Genomic DNA, 12,680 nt, shown 5'->3' with positions numbered 1-12,680 from the left:
TCTTACGTGCACCCCAACATACCTGTTATACTCTCTCTAGTTCTTATTTCAAACATAATTGATCATAAATTTATTGTTAAATATATACTTACATAATGCCAAGTATTCTCTTTTACTATTATTTTCTCTAAAACATGCATATTTAGAATTGTTAACACATAAATGTAAACCAAAGCTTTAACTTGAAAGTTATTTAGTTTAGCTGTATGAAATAATTTTTTAACCAAAGTATACATTTTAGTTTATACATCTAGGAATGGTTTAACCCCTAGAAATGTGAACAATGTAAAACTGATACATAGAATAAAATTTAAAAGTGATAAGATATAGCACTATATTGTTATTAAACACAACTAAAATGTTGTTCTGGGTATGAATGCTATAGCTACAACTTCTGTACAGTTTTAGATTTTAATCCAAACAAAGTAGGATTCATCCAGTCTCTCTTTATTATTGCCAGTGCTTAGGAGTGACCCCTGGTGGTGCTCAGGAGACCATCTGTGGTGACAAGATTCAAACCAGGACCTGCAAGGCAACTAGCTCACCTGCTATACTATTTCTTACAAATCTTACAAATTATTTACACAGAAGATATTTTTACTTTTTACAATGTTTTGAGCAAACAGATATAATCTTCTGATAAAGTAGAAGGTATGTGTAAATTATTATTTCAAAATTTTGCAGCTATTATATACATTGAAATTTCTTTGAAGGTCAAAGCAAAAATCATGACTTTTATTGTTTCTGCTTAAAAAGCATCATACCTTGAAAGCATCAAGAATAAGTCATGAAAGTGGATCAGCCTCCTTATTTCATTTTCCAGAGCACAGCATAGTGTCTGGTTCATAATTGATAGTCAATAAATGTGCAATTAAAGAAAATTGAAGTATACTATTTCTTTATGACATAAGTTATGACAGCTTTCATTTTGATTCATGTAAAGTTATGGAACTGGACTGGATTCATTAACTAATAAAACTGATATGATTAAACAAGAAAGTCCCTAGATATAGTTGGACCAAATAGCTGTGAATATAAAGAACATTAGGATGAATTTTCCACCTATGTGAATATCCTCTACAGAAAGAGGTATCATCTACAATAGAAAACTTCAAAAAGCTATAACTTTGCAGATATGATTTTGACACAGTTCTACTATTAATCAAGTGATGAAAGATTTATTCATGCTTCATATAATTAAATCCTGGTGAAAATGTGAGTAATGAAAAATCAGGAAAACAAATTGGGAAAACATAAATTTAATTTTATAATCGCCCATATTTTCTTATGACTCATTTCCTTAAAGTAAAATGAAAAATCAATTTCAGAAGAGCATGAGTGACACTTTATTTCATTGAAACTTTTAAGAAACCTAGCAAAATATCTAGCACCATTATATTACCCATTCTTCCAACCTTAAACTCATGCAGATATTTTGGGGGGAGGTTATCTTGTCAATATTAATAAAATTAATCATAGTATAACGAAAAGTTACTTACAGGGACATAACCAGAGTTAAAATGCTGAGTACAATACAGTAACACAGTATCAAAGAGTATTAATTCATAACTGAGCACAAAAATTATGACCTTAGACTGGAGATACCTATTTTTCTTTCCCAACACTTAGAAAGAACACAAATATCCATGTTTTTTGAAGACTCTTTCCCACATTGGCCCACACCCTATCCTGAAAAAAAAGCATAAGTATCATGACATGTTTATTGTTTATATACATTTTTATGTTTATTTTTATTACAAAAGAAGATAGGGTAAAAATGGCCAATATGACTTGCAGTGGTCCTCAAACTATGGCCTGCGGGCCACATATTGTATTTATATGTTTTGTTTCTTCATTGCAAAATAAGATATATGCAGTGTGCCTAAGAATTTGTTCATAAGTTTTGTTTTTACTATAGTCAGACCCTCCAATGGTCTGAGGGACAGTGAACTGGCCCCCTGTTTAAAAAGTTTGAGGACCCCTGATTAAAGCATTTATTGATTAATCTTATAATAAGCCAAATACTTCAAAGTATCAATCTATGTATTTGTTTATCTATACAAATAGACAGGAAAACACATGTGCATCCACATATGGGTAGATACATACATGAGTGCACTTGTGTATACATATATACATGCATCAACAATTTGTCTTATTACTGTTCGTGGAATGACATGCAAACATTCCTCTTCTAAAATCTCATTTTTTAAAAATCTGAATTTACAAAAATATTCTACAGAGTAAGGCAAAGAGCATTTTATCATAATGGCATCTTTTAGGAATTATAAGAATGTCTTTTAGCCCTCAAATTTTCTGTTTTAAAAGCAGACATTTGTTTTCTTTCTTAATACAAATTTTGGAGGAATGTCTATATGTAGATAAAACTATGTCAGACTCTTTAAAACCTTTTCCTAAAGATTTTTATGCAGCAAGTGAGGAGAGGAGGGTGAGCATCAAAGCAGTTCAAAAACCACAACTGAAATGCAATTTGATAAATAGCCTTCCATCATCCAAGCCAGTAAAAAGCAAGCTCTCAGCAATTTCATCAAAGGCACAGCTTGCTCCTCTTTTTCTTTCATAGTTAACACAACTTTTTCATTTGGTTTACACAACCAGTGATGAGGGAAAGAAGACTCCTTACCCTTTGGATGAGTTATGGGAGCGTCCACAGGGGAAGGATCCTTTTCTACATCTTTGCTGCTACTGCTGCTGCTTTCCTGGCTGACATCTTTTTCAATGAGTTTATCCACCATAGCAATAACGCAGTTCAGACTCTTTCCCACGTTGGCCCACACCCTATCCTGAAAAAGCATAAGTATCATGACATGTTTTTATTGCAAAAGAAGATAAGGTGAAACCTAGTCAATACAACTTAAAGAAGTGGGTTGAGCAACAATTATAAGGAAGAAAAACCAAGTGTCTAAGTCTAATACACTCCTTAATGTGGCCAGACTGTGGGTACTTAAGAAATCAGTTCTATCTTACTAACACAAAATTCCACTGTTTAAAATCCTTTTATTTTGTTCCTCATTTTTGCTCTTTCATGTAGAAATAATGAAGTATCAAACAGTATTAATTTATAACAGCACAAAATTATGATAGTTTAGACTAGAGATACCTATTTTTCCTTCTCAACACTTAGAACATTAAGACATATCCATGTTTTTTAAAGAATGGCCACCCCTTACATCAGAAAATCTAATTTAATGATAACAAAAAAAATGTGATGTTTAAAAAAATGTGAAGTTTACTATTTTAACCATCCTCAGTATATGTGTCATAAATTACATTCACATACTTAATAAATGCCATCCATCTCTAGATTGTTTTTTTTTCTTAAACTGAAACACTTGGTTTCCCCTCCATCACCCCTTAACAACTATGGCTTTCTACATGAACTTGCACAAATCTACTGGAAGTTCTAGTGTGTACTGTAGATTACCTCTAAGAAAATGACCTAGAGAATGAAAATGCAGGCCATTGGCCCCTACATGGTTCAAGAGAAAGGAAAAGTCATTCAAACTGGAAATTCTCACAAGCTCCCCAGTTGCTTTTGACCTCACTAAGTCTGAGAACTACTCAATATTAGCTGCTACAATTGATATACTATACCACCACTTCATAACAAAATTATTTTCATCTCACATGATGATTACATTATCTAAATTGGTAGATGCACCTATACAAGGTCTACATAAGTAATACTAAGACCAGTAACCAAAATTTCCAGATGAGCATATTACTAACACAGAATTCGAACCAGCTCAATCTTTGCACCAGCCAGAAAGCCCTGAGCTGTGGCACAGAATTCTAACTGCAGTGCTAAAGTCTCTACCTCCAAAGTCTTGACCTTTAGCTGAATGTGAACATCCATGTAATGGCTTAAAAGTAACTGAGCATGCTCAGCTGCTCTTTCATGGAAATTTCGTACCACTAGGTAACCTCCTTATGAGTATGAATATATGTTTACCTCCATATAAAAATACCTTCTTACAAGTCAGTGTTGGGTCTTTCATATAGAGAGATTCTCTCAGTCCTTTCTAGTTTGATCTTAAAGCAGTGCCTTTGTGTTTTTATTAGGCACACCCAAGACTAGCATTCTCAGGTGCTGTACCCAGTTGCTCAGTTAAATAATAAATACTTTGGTTGAGAATTTCCTAGGAAGGGGCTGGAGAGGTGGCGCTAGAGGTAAGGCATCTGCCTTGCAAGTGCTAACCTATGACAGATCGCGGTTCTATTCCCCAGTGTCCCATATGGTCCCCCCCCACCCCGAGCCAGGGGTGATTTCTGAGTGCATAGCCAGGAATAACCCCTGAGCATCAAATGAGTGTGGCCCAACCCCCCCCCCCCAAATGATTTCCTAGAAAGCAATCCTGACCACTAATCATTATCACTATCTCAGTTCTGACTAATACTATTGTTCATGTAATGCTTAATAGTGAAATTTTGTTTTCATTTATAAAATTAGGAATTATGTATTATCAGTATGATTTTTTTTATATTTGCCATCTAAAGGATGCCCTTCTCGTTTTTCTTTCTATGTCATTTTTTTGGTCTGAACTGGAGTGAATAGTGGGGTGCTCAGGTATTTGGCAAAGCACTATTTAATCTTGGGTGTGTCTTAATGTTTCCAGTTGAAATTAGCATTGAAATAAAAGTCTGCAAGGCAGTTATCCCTCCCCATGATAGATAAATCAACTGAGGTCCTACATAGGGGAAAAAAGATAAAGAAAAGAAACAGAAAAAAATGACCTTTCCTAGTTGCTCACACCACTCCTACTTCTCAGCTAACAGACTAGGACTGAAGTCTCAACCATTGATTGTGTAACACTTGGGCCTTTAGAAAAACACCTAATTTCACTACTTATTTTTCTTGGTTTCCAGCTTAAGGTTGGCATATTCTGATCCTATCATCTCCTTAAAACAAATTTATTTTGTTTCTCTGAAAACCCTGTTCTGTTGTTGTTTTTTTTCCCTCCTAGGGACCCGTGACCAAAACAACCCCATCACAGAAGAATCAAGTAGATGTATTTATGTTTTTTGTCCTTTGTTTATGGTTGCTTCTCACCACAAAGCAATATCTCAGTAGGTTCTTTATTACTGTGCTACTTCAGACAGTACTCACTACAAGGATGATACTCACAATAGTACTTCCCTTGCAGTTTACATATTATCCTTCAAAGATTGTTGTTGGTTTTGTTTTATTTATGTGTTTTTTTTACTTGCTATCTTATAAACCTACAATAATTTTGAATAGGATGACCTTAGGAGAAAGAACTAGTATTGAATTTAAATTATCTGATGCTAATATTGTAAATATAATAAGTGAGCATAAGAAGTGAGTGTAATAGTTGAAGCATATTTAAACAAAGTGGGATTCTGTTCCCATGACCAATATCCCAAGTGTCCTTCCTCCCCACCCCACACTGGCCTGTACTCTAGACAGGCTTTCTACTTCCTTCATTCAGTCACATTTTGTTATGATAGTTCTCAATGTAATTATTTCTGTGACTGCACTAAATGATCCCTGTGGTGAGCTTCATGGGTATGTTGCACTAGTGAAGGATTTTATATATATTATATAATATATTTAATATATTAAATGAATATATAATAATATAATTATATATAATTAAAAAAATTAAAAAAAGAAAAGAAAAGTCCTCCCAATTCTTACCACAGGCTGTGTTCTTTACACTGAATGTATAGAAAGAGGAGGTACAGTAAATGCACCCCATATATATACCTCAACCCAGACACTTTGCCTGGTCTGTATTGTGAATTGGGGGACCAAAAAAAAATAAACAAAGTGGGATTCTAGTGTCCAGACAACTAGAGCTAGAGATTTCACAGGGTTAAACAGAAAAATAAACACTTAAAATGAGAAACAGCAAGCTCTCAATGCGTACTTGAAAAAGCAACTGCATTTCTGGAAAAACACAGCTGATTCATCAGCCATTTAGCTTGATACATTTTTTTTCCTTCCTTACCATGTGACAGTGGAAGCCAAATGACATGGTTTCTCTGGAAGGACTTGGTAAATTATTACAATTTGGTAAAATCATATCTTATCCTTCCTGACTTTCCCAAATAAATCAAGCTTGCTTTTCAACACCCAGTAATCTTACATGTGACATAGACATTGATCACAAATAGTCATAATAATTTCCCCCCTACAGGCAGATCCCCCGCTGAGAATTGTGAGGACTTCTTTCCCTAGAAGAGGAATTAACACACATATCCATTGACTACATCATCAGGGAGGGAGACTACTCTTAAAAAGAAGTGCTAAAGAAGCTCACCTCTTCTATGCTGTGGAAAGATAGGTAAACTGAGGTCCTGACATTTTCCACTTTGGAGTTTAGAGGGGTGCTTACACTCCAGACCATAAAAAGAATTGTAGATATGCATAAATACTATCAGCAATTACACCTTCAAGACAATAAAACAGTAGGTTTTAAATAAAACAGGAAAAAATAACTCTCATTATTGTTGGGAATAAATCTGTGACTGAGGAAAAAGTAAGAGGATGTTACTCTTAATGTTTTCTATAATAATTTTTATTTTGATTACTCTTAATTTTCTAATGAGTTTTTGAGTGTTAAGTTTTTTTAACATTCTTATCACTGTCCATGTTGAGAGTTACTGTGTATTTTCAATAAAATGATTAAATTTGATTAATTCTTTTTTGGTTGTTTTTTTTTGTTTGTTTGTTTGTTTTTGGGTCACACCCGGCGGTGCTCAGGGGTTACTCCTGGCTGTCTGCTCAGAAATAGCTCCTGGCAGGCACGGGGGACCATATAGGACACCAAGATTCGAACCAACCACCTTAGGTCCTGGATCAGCTGCTTGCAAGGTAAACACCGCTGTGCTATCTCTCCAGGCCCAATTAATTCTTATTTTAAACTTTCCTCAACATAAGGAAATTAAGGGTTGATCAAGTGTTCTACTAAAGAGTTTGAGATAAAAAAGTATAGATAATGCAACATTCCATTCCTACATATTATTTTTATTCCTTCTACATATCTCAGGTTATAAGATTAAACTGATAGAGAAAAGTAGCCTTAAAACTCTTTATTAATATACAGATCAGGTTTTTTCTTAACTGAAAACACTCAAGTTCAATTGTAAAGGGGTATATATCAAACAAGAGAAAAATACATATGTCCTTAAAAGCTTAGAAGATACAGGAGTCAGAAGGATGCTCTTTGGAAGTGAGAATAGAAATTGAGTTGCTCCTTTTAAAACACAGAATTCAGAGGCCGGAGAGATAGCACAGTGATAGGGTTTTTGCTGTATATGCAGAAGGATGGTGGCTCGAATCCCAGCATCCCATGTGGTCCCCCAAGCCTGCCTCGGGCGATTTCTGAGTGTAGAGAGCCAGCAGTCGCCTCTGAGTGCTACTGGGTGTGACCCAAAAACCAAAAACCCAAACCAAAAAACAAACAAACAAAAAAACACAATTCATTTACAGATACATGTCTGAAGGTACAGTTAGAAACTGAGATTCAGCATATTTATTTTATTCCTCATCTTACTGAGAGGAAATTCTAGCAGGTAGCTGGTGGATAAGAATCAAAATTCAGCTGGATATTGTGCCCATCTTTTTGTGGGCATCTACAAAGGAGATTACAGTTGTCTTTCATACTAGAATATGAGTTATTTGAGAGCTGTGTCTTCACTAGATTACATATGATCTGGAGGAAAAAGGAAAAGTTTGGGAGGAGACAACAGAGAATGAAGAGAGACAATTTGCAATCACCCAAAGACAGAATGAGCACGGCTACTTATCCTCAAGAGTACATGAACATTAGCTACTTCTACCACCACAGACAACCACAGAAATGAATGTGATTGACTCCATTTTTAGAGATTAGAAAAATGGCAAGAGACATTAACTGGCATTCAGTATTAAAATGGTACAATTGGATCAGCATTTGTACTTGACCCTGAAAATTTGATTCTTCCCTTTAGATTTTTCTCAGAGTTGTGAAACACACAGCAGGGCTTCCTTTGACTGAAATTATCAGAACTCTGGAATGTTTACTACACAGAGAAAAGAACAGATATGCTTTTTGCCAACTCAGAGGAATGAGATCAAGTTCCATTATCTGAATCTTGAAAATAAGCTCCATGGAAAGGTTTCAACTAAGAGATGATTCTACAGATTCAACACTGGTCACAGGTGTAGGTCTGATACCAAGAATGTGAGATAATCAGGGATAAAGCAGTGTCTTGGTTAAAGAATAGAACCATATGGCCAACCAATATCAAGAGGGGACAGTGGAAACAGCAAGAACCCAAATCCAATCATGTGATCTGATACAAAACAGGTAGTGAGTTACAGGTAGGGTGAGGATATATCAATTTTGCCTCAGATACTGGGGAAAAGCACAATTATTTTGGAATCACTGACCAGCAAGATTTTTGATGGATAATCTTGAATATATGATACCTACCTTAACCAGTCATTTTCTTTTTCTTTTTTTGCTTTTTGGGTCACACCCTGTAACACTCAGGGGTTACTCCTGGCTATGTGCTCAGAAATCACTCCTGGCTCGGGGGACCACATGGGATGCCAGGGGATCAAACCAAGGTCTGTTCTAGATCGGCTGCTTGCAAGGCAAATGTGCTATTGCTCCAGCCCCACAAGTCATTTTCTTTAGAATAAAAACATGCACAAAGGAAAACGAGCAGCTAAAGATTCATTCCTGCTCTGAGGTTTTTTTAGTCACTCAGGCATTCAATGCCAGAGCTTCTTTATGCTCTGAGATCTGGTCTGACTGGGGTCTCCTCCACATTCATCACTATCAAGATCACAGATGTCCTGGATGTTTAAGGGAAAGAAGGCAATGGAAGCCTCAGAGTAAGGCGGTGGTGCTTGTGCTTTGAGTCTCTTCTCATGTCAAGCAAGAACAAGTCACTCACAACACAGCCACAAGAGGTTAGAGACATAAACCATGAAACACTTAATGTAGAATTGGTCGCTAAGCCTTTTGTCCAGGAATAGCCACCAACATCCTGCTCTCTCTCCTGCTAGATGGAAGAAATAATTATAAGTGGTGGCTAAAATCTAACATATTTCATGGAACCTAACCAGTGTCCCTGGCCTTCATGACAGCTTTAGATATCCCAACTTATGGATGTGAAGTTTTTTTTTCACCTCAAGACAAGTTTTTTTTCTTGGCAACAAGAGCATGAAGTTAGTAATATTGATTCCTTTCTGATTGATGTTGAGGTTAGCATCCGTGCTAACAAGCAAGCCAAGCCCAATAACAGAGATTATACAAATCTGATGAAAAGAACAGGGTCATTCACAGGAACATTGTACCTGGCAGAGTGATTTATGAGGGCAGCAGACAAGACATTAGCCTACCACAAAGTGATGAGCATGGTAGCATCAAGGGACATCTTGACAGCTTTGTATTATCAGATAACTTAAAAAAAAGAACAACAACCTCATTCATGCTCAGTAGATCAACTTTTCTTGGACTACATCTTGACCAGTCAGACTCTGAAGACTAGACCAGCACTACAATAGGGACCCACCAAAAAAAGTAGGTCTATCATAGCAATATTTGCATGCAAATGTCCTGCTTGCCATGAGTCATTTCTAAGGGCTGTGATGAGATGAAGTGACTGAATCAACAAGACGAATCATATCTTCAAATACAAGGGTGCCTGCATGGCATGAGGCTGAGTCCAGCTCTGCCCCCAAAGCTGAATGATTCTAGCAACACTGCCACTAGAGACTCTGGTGCCACCACAAAAGTGTGCAAGCTCTGATGCATGACAGCTAAGAGTGTGAACACTATAACTAAAAATATACAACACTCTAGTATACAGGCAAGCATGGTAATTAAACAATCGAGCACCGCATCAAGCATATAACACCTCAGGCATACTGTAAGAAAAATGTGTGGCTTCCTGCATTTACTGCAACCAAGTGTGTGAACACCACACCAAATAGGCAATCTTAGTGATGGCAGCAATACCAAGGAAAGGGAAGGGAGAATGAAAGAAAAGTTTCAGATGTCCTTTGAGTTGACTGAGAGCAATTAGTTCTGTACTGACCCATTCCTCAACACTACAAACCTTTGTTCTTACATGTATTGAAAGCTCTTCTCTCTAATCTCTAACTTGAAGAAATTGCACTTAGAATAATCTATGGCTCAAATTAGCTTATGCAGGACCCAAATTGCACAGTATACAGACACCTACACTGAAAAGAACCAGACTTATATCTAAACTCTAAACATGGTTTAGATATAAGTCAATTGCCAGGTTTTGCTATATGCCCAACAATCTTCCTCTATAACTTCCCATGCTTACTTCCCAGAAGTGCCAGAGCTTGTTTCCAGTAATCACACTTTGATTTCATTCTAAGACTCTTTCTGGTCACACAGTAGAAATTCAGCAAAACCAGTAGTGAATCCTTCCTATTCCATGAATTAGCTCTTTTTTTTTGGCCTCTATCATTAGCTACCATGGAAGCTAGCCTAGACATTCATCTTTTTGATCACCATCCTCAAGAACTGCTCCTTGGATCACAGAAGGTTTCCAACTGTAGCCATTATCTGTCTCCCTCAAGGCCCCCCTAGAGTTAGGTAAATCTCCATTCATCTCATATCCCTTTCATCTTCCAAATAAAATATGTGTCCTAGTCAATATTTTTGCTGTCCTAGAAATATCCTGTAATAAGCACAACATATATTTTCTGGGCCTTTGTCAGATGCCTGCCCAGAGCTAACATCAAAGATAACAATGAAAGAGAGACAGAAATGGAAAGGCCAGGGAAGGAGAGAATTCTAGGAGGGAAGGAAAAATAGGTAGTTGAGAGAAAAGAGGAACAAGGGTTCAGGGTCCTCAGACACGTCAGTGATGTTGAGAGGTATGATTTGTTCTAACTAAACCACCAGGCTAATAATACTGTTTGCATGAGATCTAAGATATAATAACACTTAGAAATGTGCCTGGTAAGGAGGCAGGCTGGGTATGTGTGTGTATGTGATAACCATGTAGCACTGTTTGGGGAAAGCTGACCTTGGTGGTGGATCTAGGACACCTCTATAAATCTCAATGCCTAAATAAATATAAATTTATTTTTACAAAAGGAAAGAAATTATAAATGAAATCCTTAGAGTAATAAATCCTTCTACCTTAACACATATTGCTTTTCATACTTATAATGTATTTTTCTCTTATCTTCTACTAACTGGAATTTCATCTGCTCAAGTACTACCATTTCTAAGACTAGTTAATATATTTCCTCTCAACTTAATATTTTTTTTGGAATAATGAGTTCAATGTTAGAAATGACTTTCATTTATTAATTCTTTTATTCCCAGGTCATAAAACTCATTAGGTAATAATTAAAGAGGGAATAAATATAAAAGTGAAGTGTGTTTTTTATAGTCTTCTTCAACCTTCATATAACTTTCTTTGAATATTTTTATCTATTTTATGTGTTTTTTTTTACCCAACCACTTCTATTATAAAACTATCTTTTTACATTTCAAATTGTTAAATGAGTGCTATCCATTTATTTGAACTAAGTGATAGGCTTGTTGAGATAAAGCTACATTGTACACAGAATTTGTTTTCTTGCAAGCACCCATAACATAGCTGCAAACTACTGATGCTTCTTTAACATCTATTGGTTGACTCAATAACTTACTATTTAGGAGCAAAAAGAAACTAAGAGAAAAAAACCTAAGAAATCATTGGCCCTGATTTCATCCTGTGTGTGGCTCATCTGTGGACAGCTAGCCTTCCCTGGAGTTGAGTTTACCTGCCCAGAAAGGGAAAGGCCACTGAACTCTGCTGGAACTCTGATGCCAGCACCCCTATCTGCCTGTCTTCTGTGCTGTGTTGCATTCTCGGCCCGATTTCATCCTGTGTGTAGCTCATTTGCAGACAGCTAGCCTTCCCTGTAGGTGAGTTTACACGCCCAGAAAAGCTTCACTTTGCTATGCGGTCGCGCACATAATTTAGCCAATGAATACAACCACAACACCTAGAAAAACCCACAATACAAGTGTGACAATGGGGAAACAATGCAGGCCAGCGCAAGACATAGAGAATGAAGACAGCAACTCAGATGACCAGAACATGGCCAACCAAATAGTCAGTCTCTCAGATAAGGAGTTTAGAGTTGCAATATGGAAGATATTCACAGAACTCAAAAAACGTGTAGAAGACAACACTAAAAAGAATCAAGAAAATATAAAAATAAAAATCAGAAAACTCCACACTGAAATTTCAGGTTAAATAACAGGTTAGAAAAACTCAGTAGATGAATTGAAGAAAAAATGGATGAGTTTTCCCACAAATTAACAGCAACTGAGGATAGAATTAGTACACTGAAAGATGAGACGAATAACAATTTCATACAGCAGAAGAAATTGGAAAAAAGCCATAAAGCAAATGATCAAACAATGGAAAAATCAGTCAAAGAATGGGAACAGAGGAAAATAGAAGTCTATGATAAGCTCAACAGAAACAACTTAAGAATCATTGGAGTTACAGAGACCCAGGAAGAATCAACGGTCAAGAACATCATTAAAGAGAAACTAGCAGAGCTAAAGATTAAATGTGACAAATCCTGCATGCCAGAAGAGTACCAACTAAAAGAGACCCCAGAAAAAACACCCCAAGACACATCCTAGTCACAATGA

The 12,680-nt window shown here is 36.3% G+C and overlaps 1 protein-coding gene and 1 non-coding gene across 2 annotated transcripts in view; one reads left to right on the top strand and one right to left on the bottom strand.

Annotated features, from left to right (window-relative positions):
- INPP4B (inositol polyphosphate-4-phosphatase type II B) overlaps positions 1–12,680 on the bottom strand; it is a 620,782-nt gene that overhangs the window by 120,228 nt on the left and 487,874 nt on the right. Inside the window, exon 17 of the mRNA XM_049770019.1 lies at positions 2,645–2,804. Within this exon, the coding sequence (XP_049625976.1) occupies positions 2,645–2,804 (160 nt within the window). The remainder of the gene's footprint in view (positions 1–2,644; positions 2,805–12,680) is intronic.
- Positions 5,664–5,798, top strand: LOC126005230 (small nucleolar RNA SNORA51). Its single transcript, XR_007494399.1, has one exon. It is a non-coding gene; the product is annotated as a small nucleolar RNA SNORA51 (small nucleolar RNA).

The sequence above is a fragment of the Suncus etruscus genome, chromosome 3 (genome assembly GCF_024139225.1).
Source record: "Suncus etruscus isolate mSunEtr1 chromosome 3, mSunEtr1.pri.cur, whole genome shotgun sequence".
Taxonomy (NCBI): Eukaryota; Metazoa; Chordata; class Mammalia; order Eulipotyphla; family Soricidae; genus Suncus; species Suncus etruscus.
The sequence above is the reverse complement of the archived record's forward strand: the minus strand, read 5'-3'. Positions and strand labels throughout refer to the sequence as shown.